The 14,133-nt window shown below is 43.1% G+C and overlaps 1 protein-coding gene across 4 annotated transcripts in view; it reads left to right on the top strand.

The window, feature by feature from the left end:
* LTBP4 (latent transforming growth factor beta binding protein 4) overlaps positions 1-14,133 on the top strand; it is a 1,245,426-nt gene that overhangs the window by 1,189,574 nt on the left and 41,719 nt on the right. For all 4 annotated transcript variants that reach the window (XM_085625396.1, XM_085625398.1, XM_085625397.1 and 1 more), the window contains 2 exons: positions 1,059-1,121; positions 10,798-10,926. In XM_085625396.1, the coding sequence (XP_085481522.1) occupies positions 1,059-1,121; positions 10,798-10,926 (192 nt within the window). The remainder of the gene's footprint in view (positions 1-1,058; positions 1,122-10,797; positions 10,927-14,133) is intronic.

Raw genomic sequence — 14,133 nt, forward strand, 5'->3', positions numbered from 1 at the left:
GCCCCTAAATAGTACCTAAACGCTAAAAAAAGCGGGTTTTGGGTCAGTTCCTTGCTCATGACGGGTTGGTTTCGTTGACTATTTCAGTTGCCTGCTCTTGATTAGTTGGCTCTCCTCCCTGCCACTGTGTTTGTCATTCCCAGGAGCATTTCGGTCTCCTAGTGTTCTAATTTGATGAGTTTTACCCTTCCCAGATGGGCTTCTTTTTAATTTTGTATTGAGCACTCATTATACTGCATGTTTCCTTGTTCTCTCCTCTTCTTCTCCCTGTGCCTAGCGTGCAGGTGTATGCTCAGTTTTCATTTCTCCCTTTTTTAACAATGCTCCTTTCCCTCTTCCTCTCCCGTGTTAAATTATTTTAATTTATTTTTTATTTATTATGATGGCTCAGCTGATGGAAAGTTCTCCTGAACTGCACGTTTCATTTTTCACACTTTATGTGCACTTCTTTTAAATGTTTTTTAACATTTCAGTTAACGGTTCAAACATAGACCATCCCCCCATGTTACATCAGTAAATAAAAAATGGCCACCATGCTTCATGACGCATGTGCATGCACCCGTCAAAATGAAAGAGCATGTAAGCATCCCAACCAAGGCCGGACTGGCCGTAGCGGGCACCGGGAATTTTCCCAGTGGGCTGGAAGAGTGGGGACGATTTTGGACCAGCGATAGACGTTTTTGATACAAGGGACTGGTATTGCAGCAGTGCTGCAATATCGGCCCTTGTACCAAAAGTAGCAGCAGTGTTTCCCACAAGCAACCCCCTTCCCACTCCACAGCAGGTCCGACTTACTTGCCAGGGCGGGTTTGCGTTCCCAGTCCGGCCCTGATCACAACACGCGTACATGCACATTTCACGTGTTTATGTCGTGATGTACATGCTCATGCTTGACAAAGCACAGATGATCAACAATTTATATTTCGTCTTAGCTAGAAAACACATTGCAAGACTTTGGGTGCCTATTTCTTGAGCCATTGGCAAAGCCAGCACACTCCACATCCTGTGATCAATGTGAAATCTACAAAGGTCTAATTTTTTTATTTGATTTGTTTTAGATGAATATCTCTCCCTGTGCCCTGGTGGCCCGGGATACTTGTCAGGCAGCCACGGATACAAAGGTGAGTCTTCCTGTAGACATTAGCAAATAGCAGAAATACACTAATTCAGAAGGCTCTCACAGTACACCCATAGTCGCATTATTTGGTGAGATTTCCACTGGGTTCTACAGTAATACATTTCCACATAAAATATGAATTTTACAATCGAGTCATGACATGGTGTAGGTTATGTAAAACACTGTATGCTCAAGTATTATTTAACCAGTTAAATGTGGTTCCTTCTTTCATGGACTTTAATTCACCAAAATGCCTGGGGTTGTGAAAGCAATGACCTGATCATTGGCCCCCAATACTCTCACAAGTTTTAACACCTTTGCATATACCTGCAGACAAACCACTTCTAAACAAAACACTGAGCATACACAAATTTGACAGTGAAACCCTGTAGCAACTAGCACTTAACCCGCTATCCCCAAAGTAATCAAAGAGGGAAATATCTCAAATGTATGTGCACACGGTCTAACCACTGTCAAGGGGCGGTCCTCAACTGGACTTGACAATGTTTAACATAAAGAGCAATCGGTGCACCACCACATAACCAATTAAACAAAGTATGAGGTCTGTGTCCAGAGTTGTATTCTCCAAATCTTCCTTTTTAGTATAAATCACAATTGACTAGAGTGTGACATGTGTATCCAGCTGCCGCTGTTGTTTGCCACCTGAAGGGGGGGACTACATTCCCCAGAAGGCCGCGCTCTTCCTGGAGGGTGGAGCGCGCCCGCTGCCTCGCGCATTTAAGCACGCCAACCAGAGGCAGGGCAGGGCCAACCCCCTTGGCTGTTGTGACTCATGTTTTAGTATTACCAGCGGGTAAGATTTTAACCATCTTTTGTGCCCCTTCTTATTGTTATAGCACCTAGCCTCTCCTATCGAGAAACTATTGCCCAAACAAGTTGCCCGTACCGTGAACTGTGGAGTTCAAAGGAGCAGCAGACTGCGTCGACATTCCAATTAATCATTGCAGGCTGATGTGACATAGTGCCACTCGTTTGACTTTGTAAAACCATACCGCTTACCAATAATTGAGATATTAACGGCGTGAACGGTGTCCAAGGCCTATCGAGCAGTTGAGTTGACGAGGCCACGAACGGGCTGGTTATGCCAAAGTGGGGGTGGTCCCGGGGTTGCTAGCATCCTGTATTTGCTTCTGACTTTTGGCTTTCTGTTAAGTTCTTAGCTGATCGCAGGTGCTACACGCTAGGCGAGGGACGCTGAGAACCTGTGTGGAGTAAGTTGGGGTGCTAGATTGGCAGTAGGCAATAAAATGGGGAAGAGGACAGGTCCAGCTAGAGCCACAATCACAAGTGCATCCTCACTGCCCCCCACATCAATAGACAACATGTTACAGAGGGCCATAGGGGTGGTGGATGCCGAAATTAAGCTAACGGAAAGGCGGTTAGCACTCACTCCTGAATCATTTATTCCACCGTCTGATTTGATCATGCTGCAAAACACGCCCCAAACCCAGTTAGACGTTCATCCCCCGCCATCTTCCTTGGTTGTTCTTCACAAGAAAGCACTGCGCAAGAGTAGAAATACCACTAGTATTCCCAAGAACAGAAAGCGCAAACAAACATCTGAGGTTGGATCCAAAAAGAAGAAATTTTGCGAGGGCAATACAGTCATCCCAGAGGGGGGTGAACAGCGAGAACAAATCCCAGGTAGACTGCCAACTGCTAGTACAGACACAACTTATCCGTTGTGGGCTCTGAATCTAATGACAGATCTGCAGAACAACCTGAGGGCCATCATCATAGAAGAATTGGCCCCCCTTATTAGTCGTTTAGATAAACTGGAAAAAGCGTTGGCAGCAGGGGAAGCTAAATTAATTGACTCACAAAATCCCTCCACCAGCAAGTCTAGAAGAGGGATCGATAGAGGTTGTCAACGGATAGTGTGGGTTTAACACCTCCACATGGGTTGGAGATGCATGCTCATGAGGTTCCCTCCACTAGCCACAAGATAGGGGAACAAAGTGCTCACATGCATCAGAGAGGCAGGAGTGCTAGCCTCGAGTCCAGAGCTAATAACAGATCATCCCCTCCCAGGCATCAAGACAAACCTAGCCCTCAAGACCAAGTCACCAATAGAAAAGTGAGTAGGCAACCAGTACAAGAATATAGTGAGGGCAGGCATGCTTGTCCAAGTTTAAAGCTGCCTAATATAAATCTTCCTCCTGCCTGCTCCCCGATGTAGCTATACTGACAGGTGTCCCGCCAATCGAACCCAATGCAAAGGAAACCCAACTTGAGTTGAGAAATAAATGCCTTTTCTGGCTCGCAAGAGATAAGCATTTTGATTATGCCAGAGCAGTGTAGATTATAATGGTTCAAAGATTAGGGTGGGTGAGAAATCGTCGAAAAAGCGAATCTGGTGAGTGTGTAGTTATCAATTTCAAAAACCCTAACACTGTTACCAGTCTATTTAAAACCACCCTCAACTGTTCCAACATGAATGAGCCTGCGTCCCTTGGACTTCTTCTATCCACAACATCAAACATCCCTAAGAAGCTGTGTACCACCATTAATTCCAGTAAAGGGCTTGGGGCCCTTACTTGAGGGAAGTTGGGCTGCCTATAATAGGCCCCCCCCATTTAATATCCCGGTGAATAATAGATATGACATTCTGGAGGAGGTAGATTAACTGGGGGACGGACCATTTAAGGGTGGGAACTCAGAAACGGTAGGATACGACCTCATGGGCAGAGTGGGGTGTGGCCTGAAACGAACAACTAGGGGTAGTAGATTAGGCCTCCCTCAGTGAACTGCTCCATCAGGAGTCAGGACACAATCAAGTGGGGTCCCTGATGTCATATCCCTCGCTTCACTGGGTGACGCAAGCAGAGAAGGTGAACTGAGTAGAGTACTAGATAGGTATTGTGTGGTCCACTCAGGTGATTCTCCATCCCCCAGTGCTAGTGTTTTTGAGGTTGTGAGTGGGGAAAGAGGGCAAGGCAGTGGAATGAGGATACTATCATGGAATCTGGCAGGTCTTAAAAACAATCTGCCCTGCACCGAATGGGGTGATTTTGTCGATAAATATGATATCTGTATCTTCCAGGAGACCTGGACGAGGGAAGACTTCCAGCGGGTGGGTTTCGCCTCATTCAACAATTTGGCAACCATGGGGGGTAGGGGGAGACCCTCTGGTAGCCTATCCATCTGGGTGGGCACCCACCTCGGCTGCAGAGCGGAGCAGATAACACCCACAAATGACATTCAGTGTGTCTTGCTCTCCTTTCCCACAAAGACAAAAATTGCCCTAAGTAATGTGTATTCTCGTCCTGTTAACAACAGCCAGGAATCTGCCACCATTGACCATCTGGGACATTTTATTCCAACTCTGGATCCTGGGATATGGCTGATTGTAGGGGGTGATGTTAATTGCCATTTTGAACACCTTACCGATCCAAATCACTTCGTCCCCACGGAAGAAGATCTTTATTGGTCTATACCAGACCCCCAGACCACTGTCATTAAAGTATGGTCACCATTGGTAATGCAGCTCAACTCACTCACTTTAGCTCTATCGTTAAGGGTATATAATGGGCGTACTAAATCCGACTGGCCGGGACAGCTCACATTCAACAGAGCAGGCCAAGCCTCTCTACTCGACTACATCATGGTGGAAGCAAGACTTTGGGAAAAGGTCCTTGACTTTTATATCACGCAGAGGCAGGATAGTGACCATAATGCCCTGATTTTGATTTTAAAACCATGGGACCTTGGTATTTCTTAATCTCCTTCCGCCCCTACAAATCTGACCAGTGCAATAACAGTAACAAATAATAGAAGAAACGTCAGATGGGGCCACATACTACAGTCTCCCCTCAAGCTGGCCAAAGGTTATCAGCTAGCAATTCCAATGATAACCAAAATGTGGGAGGTAGCACAGGTGGAGGGTCCCATTTTTGATCTAGACAAGGCAGGGAAAATACACGCAGAGCTAACCTCGAAACTGGCGGATGTATTCTTCCCGGTTGTGGGTACGAGGGAAAGTAACGGAAACAAATGCTCTTGGTGCAATGATAATTGTCGTAAGGCCAAGCAGGACCTCCTGGATGCGGTGAAGGCGAGGGATAGGCCACAAATTAAACTTTCTAGGGTCAGGTATAAATGGACCATCCAGCAGGAAAAAAAACCTGGGAATTAGAGAGGTGGGAAACTCTCAGGATTGCCTTGAACGATAAAGATCTGACAACCTTTTTGGCAATAGTGAGCTCGGGCGACAGGGAAGGGAGATCGGCCATTGAACCCAATATAGCACCTGAAGCCTGGGAGACCCACTTCGGGTCATTTTACTGCATTAGAGAAGGTGGGCCCGATAACACAGTCACTCCCAGCATGGCACCGGGGTTCCACCAGGCGGGGGACTTGAAGATTACTATGACCGAAGTGGGAAACGCTATTAATAAGCTTCATCGTAACAAAGCGTCAGGTTTAGACAAATTACCGGGGGACCTCTTTCGGGAAGAATCCAAAATATGGGTTCCATATTTGTGTGTCCTATTCAATGCCATCTTGAAGGGCATGGATCCCACTGACACCTAGCGCGGGCCTGGGATAGTTCCCATATTTAAAAAAGGCTGTCCTCCTTCACCCTCCAACTATAGGCCGAAACTCTTCGGCCGGGTGCTTCTGGACCGTCTTCAGGGTTGGCTGGAAGAAGAACAAATATTAAGTCCTTACCAGGCCGGCTTCAGAACAAATATGTCAACCGTAGACCAGATATTCAGATTACTACTACTCTTCTGGAAAACGGTGACTTTAGAGGGTGGCAGCCTCTACCTAATATTTGTTGACCTGAAGTCGGCTTTTGACCTTGTACCCCGGGAAAAACTCTGGAAGGTGCTGAGCGACCTCGGCATTCCTCCCTACCTTCTTAATGTTATAGAGAGGCTCCACTCAGAAAATGTTGCACAAGTATGATGCGGAAAATATGGGGAACTCACTTCCCATTTCCCTGTCCAACATGGGGTACGGCAGAGATGAGTTTTAGCTCCTACTTTATTTTGTCTTTTTATCAATGGGTTTATTTACCATCTTAAAAAAATAAAGGACAATGACGCCCCCAAGTTAGTCTCCGGGATGGTCCCTGCGCTGATTTTCGCCGATGACACCCTGCTACTTTCAAAAACACCAATGGGTATTCAGGTCATCCTTGATGGTTTTGCCAATTTTTGTAAGTTGCAACGCCCCCAACACGACTCATCAAAATCCTTCACTACATGGCATTCCTTTGGAAAGAGTGAAGATATTTTATTATCTGGGTGTTACCCTGTCAGAGTACTTTGAATGGGGGCCACAGTTGGCCAAAGCAAGACTCAGGCTAACCGAGACAGTGGGCGGTATAATGAAATTGCACAGAACTTCAGTTTTTAAACCAGCTGCCCCGTGTTGGAAATTTACAAAGCACAAGCAAGTGGTGCCACATTATATGGTGCGGAGTTGTGGGGGCATTGCTCTACCACTAACTTGACGAAGGTGGTGAACAATTTCATGAGGCAGCTTTTAGGCCTACCCTGTACCCTTACACCCCTCCGCATGGACCTGGATATTAGGCCCCTTGATGAAGAGATAGCCCTGAGACCTTTTACATTCTGGCGGCGGTTATGGGTGACCCCGAAGCTGTCCATCTACAGAGCTGAGCTAAATGAACTCTTGTCCATCTGTGCCACCAAGAAAATTCCCTGGCTTTGCCACATAAGGGACCTTGCCTTTAAGTTAGGCAAGTCGGACCTCTGGAGGACACCTGAGACATCATGTGCTACGATTTCCAGGTTGGAACTAGTTAAACACTATAGACTAGCTAATTTAATCTCCATACAAGAACATTCCTCATGTGGTTGTTTGACAGCAGAGTTTCTGCTAGTAAAAGATGTATACAGCAAGGAACATTTCCTGGCTTTCATTCAACCCCCATTGGCCAGGAAATTGTATGTGCAACTCAGACTAGGGACCCTTCCAATATTTGCGTATACCAGCAAATGGGTGAAAGAGCAAACGGGTGAATGTTCTGCATGTAATTATAAGGAAGAGTCTGAATTACATGTTCTGCTCCTCTGCCCTGCCTATTTGCTGCCGCCAAGCATTGGTTAATCCAATTATGCAAGAATTTGGGCTTTGTGCGCTGCGTAGAGGCCTACAGAGTTTTAAAGTATGACACTCATCCACCAATTTTCTTTGCTGTATCACGGTTTTTAAATTGCATGTGGCATATCCGGCGGGCCTTTTTAAAGTAGATCCCATGGGGAAAAACGAATGCATTGAATTTGCGCAGGTATATTAACTGTGTACCCATGTTCTCGGTCTATTGCCTTAGTCCTATATTTTTATCTTTGTAAAATTTTTAGATTGCAGCTTATCCTCGGATGGTTGCTTTTATTGAGTTTTTAATGGGTTGAAGACTGTATCAAGTATACATTTATATCCCTGCTGAGACTCTTATTCCCTGTGTGTTCATTGGACAATCTCTGTACCAGAAGATGATTTTGAGCTATCCAAATCTTTAATTACAGGTGTATATAATCTGTTTTATTGTAAATTGTACTTTTATGGCCCTAGCGGCTGAAATAAAGTTATTGAATGGAATGGATCTAAGGTGTGCTTCTATCATTTCACTACTATCTCAAGTGAAGAGATTTTAATCTCTCTGGTAGAAAGTAGACCCTCGAGCTCGCTTTCTGATCCATGCCATGTATCTTAAATGAAATTACGGTGTCCTGCCCTGATAATCAATATACCTAGCATTTTCAACAGCACTTTATCCAAGGGCTCTGTACCCTTTGGAATGGAAGAAAGCAACTGTAAAGCCGCTCAAGAAACCTTGCTTGGACCCGAAGGATCTAAAGTTCTGTGTACTGCCAATATCCTTGCTGTCTTAATGAAGTGACTACTGTAGATAGTCGCAGGATTTAATTGAGTCTAATAACATATTAGACCCATTTCAAGTGGGTCTAAAACTGGCTTAAGCAAGGAATCAGTACAGCTCACAGTCTTGGTGGATCTAAGATGTATGGTGGGTGGCAGAGGTGTTGGGGCTCTGATTTTGCTGTATCTGTTTGAATCTTTCAACACCATCAATCAAGCCATCCTTACCACAAGATTTTCAGAGTTTAGGATATGTCAGGACAGGTTCTGAAGTGGCTGTCATCGTACAACTCCAGCAGACTGGAGCCTTTCTCCCTAAATCAGGAATCCTCTCTGCCCAGGAAGGTTAGCTCTGGTTTCCTGCAGGGATTGATCTCATATATGATCTGCATGAGCCGACAGGGTCCAAATTCTACAAGAACATTGATAACACCCAGTTGCCATTTGAACTATCAACCGTAGACCAAAGTAACGGTAATGAGGGAGAGATTGCATTTTTCTGATGGTGGTGGAAGGTGGCAGCATTTTTTAAGTAAAATACAGCAAAGACAGAGCAACTACTCACTAAACATAACATAACCAAATGGGGGATGGCACATTGCCAACATCAAATTCCACTCCACCCCTCCAGCAACAGCAGTACATAATCTGGACAGTTTACTAGATAACTACCTTTCCTTCCAAGCCAGATGTCTAAGTGTTTACCAAAATAAACATTTCAGAGGATTTTGCATTCAAACCCCCTCCAACTCCTTCCACCTCCCACTCCACGGTGTCCTGTTTCTTAATGCTCGAGTTCAGTGAAGGTTGGATTCCGAAGATGCAGTCTATCTGGGCATCCTGGAGAAACAAGTCAACAGTCTTCAGTTAGCCTCAATGTGACTGCTAGGCTCATATCTGACTGCATATGTGATAACATTAGACCAATCGTTGGAGAATTACTTTGGCTCTCAGTACGACAGAGAATTACCCTGAAAACTGTGGCAATTACACATCTACATCTGGACACAAAAATACCTTGCAGCCAAACTCAGGTAAACGAAGTCGACCGGCCATTTGTGCTCAATAAATTTATATTCTCTACCTGCTAGATCACCCCAAGGCAAGAACTGCCATCTTTGGGGAAAAAAAGTTTCCATTGCATCCTGCACTATGCAGAACTCTTTCCCCATCTTTCTGATAGTAAAACACTCAGTAGTGGCTTTCTGAAGAGAGACTAAAAACATGAGTTTTTATTTAGTAATTAATTGCTAAAGAGTATGTTATGTTTTTATTCTTTGAGGTCCTTCTTTAGTAAACGTCTTTTAGACGGCCGCCTTCTTCCATCTCATTAAACTTTACTTCATGGTGTTATGTCTAGTCAGTGGCAAGAAGAGTCAACTTCAGCATGCTTCATAAATAAAAATGTACATAAACATAAGAATAACAAGTACAAAATTACCCTGGGTTGTGAGAGGAAAACCCAGATTAGGAACATGATACTCCTTGAAAATATAGTCATGTGTTCAGAAGTATAACACATGTCGCGCCTGCCCCATTGGTGTACCTGGTTTCCTTCTACCTAAGGGCCCCAGCTGGTAGTCTCTCCTTGGACACCAGAGGGTTAGCATCCTACTGCCTCTATAACTGTGGCCCACAACACTGACACTAATCCAGAGCTACATATTGAATTAAAACTGAGTGCAGGTTTATGGTTGATCAGTTACACTGTAGAAGGTGAAACGTTCCCAGAAATGCCTCAACATATTTTGATACATGGGGACATCATCATTTGGTATTAGGCGACTGTACTGGTTAATAGAAAAAACAGAAACAAACTCTAGACAGATGGGGGTCAGCCTAAAAGGCATTATTGTGAAATTCTTGCTATGTTGTATCCATAAAGGCCATGTGTACGGAGGAACTCACTTACTGGAAACTACATTGGAAACACAGACAGTGGTGTCCTCGGGTACATGTGGGAGTTTGTGGACAAAATGGTGTCAATTATTTTTACACCATTTTTACATATTGACCTATGTGACCTGCACACTACTTGAGATTAGGATTAGTGCCCCATTATGATTTTGTGGTAAAGAAGAGCTCTACAATTGGTGAAAACATCAGCCTCTTTACTGGCCTCGCTAACACTACAACGTTTCTTGTCTTTATTCTGTCTAAGGATAGAGTGAATAGACTATGGAACACGATCCTCCTCTCTAACCTTTTTTGTATGTCTCTAGATATAGTAAATGCACATATTATCAATGGGCATAGAAAACAGACTATTATATGATATTTGTGATAGAAGGTTCAATTTTTCAGTTGACCTTGCAAATCCATGTGATTCATTGAATATCCTAAGAATATTTGACCATCCCTTTGGGTCAATTATTTATAGATCGGCATAGGCTTAGCCATCCACGTGTCCCTTTTTCCACAAACGATATATTGTGCCAGCCCAGTGCAAATGGTAATTGTGCTTTGGCATGTCCTTGAGTTAAACCCTAACATAGAAAGAAGACCTTGGTGCATAGTTCATAATTTACAGGAGCTCAAATTGGCAGTCAAAAATATTTAATTTGCTGACAGGCATGAGAACCCATTGAAAGCTTATGATGCATGCTTCCCATCAAGGTGTATGGGAGATTTTCCGAGTAATGTATTCAGCTTTCTACACCTGATTTGCCACCCTGCTCAAGATGAAAATCATGTCACCAAGTCTGGGGACATGTAGATAGGTGAATTTCTTAGGGCAGCATCTACATGCTTTTACACACTATTAAACTGTAGTATGTATCCATCTGTCTTTATCTTCTCGCTTACAGATGCTGATGAGTGTGCTCTTTTTGGCACTCAAGTGTGCAAGGGTGGTGTCTGCTTGAACACAATTCCCGGGTATTCGTGCTATTGCTCCAATGGGTATTATTATGATGTACATCGCTTGGAGTGTATTGGTAAGTGCTGCGACCAGCTCTTCTTTTCTATTTGTATTTGACATTTTTTCCTTGAATTTCATACATATTGATGAAAGAAGATCATTATAAAATATGTTGTCATATTCTATAAAGTTTTCCTCACAAATATGTCTCACAGTCACACAGTACTTACAAAAATCAATTTTTTTAAATCACAGCCACATTATATTGGATATAATATATATATTAGGCAATCCAAGCCTATATCTATATATCTATATATATATTCACTGAAAAAACCATAGGTTTCACACATGTTATAGTTAGCTGGACATTTCACTCGTGAAAAACCATTGAAATTCCCCCGTTATAGTTAGTGCAGGCAACTATAACTCACGCGACCGCAATCCTCTGCTGATGCTAATACTGTATTTAGACACTTATTTGCCCATGTCTTCTTCCATTAAATTTTAGCTATACATATATTACAAATATTTTTTTTTCATAAAGACACATATGTCATCAGCAGAGGATTGCGGTCGCGTGAGTTATAGTTGCCTGCACTAACTATAACAGGGAAATTTCAATGGTTTTTCACGAGTGAAATGTCCAGCTAACTATAACATGTGTGAAACCTATGGTTTTTTCAGTGAATTTGCAAGGTTTTTTAAATGCTAATTCCTAACTATAACGTGTGTGAAACCTATGGTTTTTTCAGTGAATTTGTACGTTTTTTTAAATGCTAAGTTACTTTACGCCGTTCGTGGCGTGCGCGCCCACTTCACGCAGTTCGTTCCGTGCGCGCACGGTGCGCTTCGCGCACCGTGAGCAAATTTAAATTGATCTCACTATCATTTAAAGGTGGCACAATGTACAACCTTAAGTAGATCCTCCGCCTCAAAAGGATGCAGCGTGCATCCGTAATGATCGAGGAACGGACCTCACCTCGCCTGGATCCTGGCTCAGGACTAGGAGGCCCCGCTCTATCCGTCGTTGCCTCGTTGTGGCTGCAGAGTCAGGAGAGGCGGAGGATCTACTTAAGGTTGTACATTGTGCCACCTATAACTGATAGTGAGATAAATTAAAATTTTCTTTTTTCCTTTTCTCCACTATACATTTTATTCTTCACACGTTTGCAGTAGCGAAAATCTAACAACAAGGGTCCTGAAGAAAGCCGCAGGGATAAATGGATCTCATTAGGCTGAAACATGTCGACCTCTCTATATAGCAGTTATTTGTTTAACACTGCTTTTTGCACTGTTGTTTTATTTAGAATGTGAGACACATATTAAACTAGTAGTGTTTTCTCACAATTCTATTTTAACACACCACTCTAATTTTCTTTTGTCAGCACTGCACTCCTTTCGATTGCTCTATCATCTTACTATGGTTGGTCTTCTCGCTCCAATCCGTTGACAATCTTGGACCACCCCTGAGTGAAATCACTCCCAATTAGATGCTCTCTATGATCAAGAGAAGCATCTTATCCTGGATTGGATGACCAGATGATAAGATTGATCACACAGACAATTGATGGGTATCCAAAACTTCGCTCTGAGGTCCTCATAGATTGCATTTGGATGTCTCTTTCTTTTTCTTCTACTCCCTTTTTTCTTCTACTCCCTCCTCTGCTATGTGGGACTAACTAGCCCTCTATTTCATATTTCTGCTCAATTTGCAGGATTTTGTTAGACCCCCAGTTCCTTTATTTGTTTTTCAAGAATATATATCTAGCAGAGGGGCTGAGACAACTTGCAGATGTGAATTGTTACTGTATCTCTGACAAGAATGAAATAGCCAAGTTGAATTTGAGATTTGGTGAGATGCTAGTCGAGTGGAGAGAAAGAGGATTATTGGAGTGGGAAGAGTATAACTATTTGAAATGTCCACATCCAAAGATCCCCATTTTATAGCTACTGCCCAAGCTTCATAAAGATCTGGTTAATCCCCCAGGGAGACCTATTGTCTCTTCCATGGGGGCATTATTAGAAAATACAGCAAGATTTACTGACCACTATCTTAGACTCTTTGTGGTTGGGTTACCTGTCTATCTCAGTGATACTACTCACTTTCTGACTGTTATTGATGGCATACACTGGGAAGACAATTACACGCTGGTCACCTTAGACGTAAGTAGTCTATATACTAGTATTGAACATCAGCTAGGATTACAGGCTATTAGACACTTCCTTAAAACAAGATCAATCTCCCTGTTCTTTCATTCCGAAATGACTTTAAATATGATTGAATTTTGTTTAACTAACAATTTTTTCATTTTTGATGATGTCATCTACCGGCAGTCACAGGGCACAGCTATGGGCACCTGCTTCGCCCCCAGCTATGCAAATTTATTCATGGTTGGTGGGAGGAGCAGGTGGCCGCACAGCTGGACGAATATGAGAGCTGTATTGTCCTGTGGCTGCAGTACATTGATGACATCTTTTTCATTTGGAATGGAGACAAAGAATCAGCTAGTGCGTTTGTTAAGAAGCTCAATGTTAATATATACAATCTTACCTTTACTGAGCATATTAGCAAGACTATGATTGAGTTTTTGGATGTGCTAGTTGAAATAAAAGGTCAAACCTTACAAACTAAACTGTTCCGCAATAAAACTGCAGGGAATAGTATTCTAAGTGCATCTAGTTATCATCCCCGCAATCTGGTTTACAGTATCCCGTATGGAGAGTTGTTGCGTGCTAAACACAACTGTACCACTGAAGCTAGTTACAAAGTTGAAAAACAGATCATGTGTCAACGCTTCCGTGAGAGGGGGTACAGCTGTAAAACCATAGCAGAAGCTAGCAGAAGAGTTGAAGAGGTTACCAAGAACCAGCTATTACGTCCAGTGAGACGTGATGCTGAGTCTGAAACTCTGAGATTTATTACCACATACTCGGGTCAGGCACAGGATGTGCGTCACATATTAAGCAGACACTGGCATGTTCGTCTGACAGATGAAAATTTGAAGAAAAATCTTAACGATCACCCTCAGATTACTTTAAAAAAAAGTCGCTCATTACGAGATGAGTTGAGTCATAATTTGGTTACCAGCAGTATGAGGGTTACAAATGTGAGTTTCCCAGCAATAGTATAGATTGTACCAAACTCTCAATCTCCAGCTCCAATAGCGAATTTGTGATTAAAAATCACTAACTTGTAACACCACTTATAGTATTTATGCTCTTATTTGCCCTTGTAATAAGTTATACATAGGCAGCACCATACATCGTGCCAAAACAAGAG

Source organism: Triturus cristatus, chromosome 9 (assembly GCF_964204655.1).
Source record: "Triturus cristatus chromosome 9, aTriCri1.1, whole genome shotgun sequence".
In the NCBI taxonomy this organism is placed as follows: domain Eukaryota; kingdom Metazoa; phylum Chordata; class Amphibia; order Caudata; family Salamandridae; genus Triturus; species Triturus cristatus.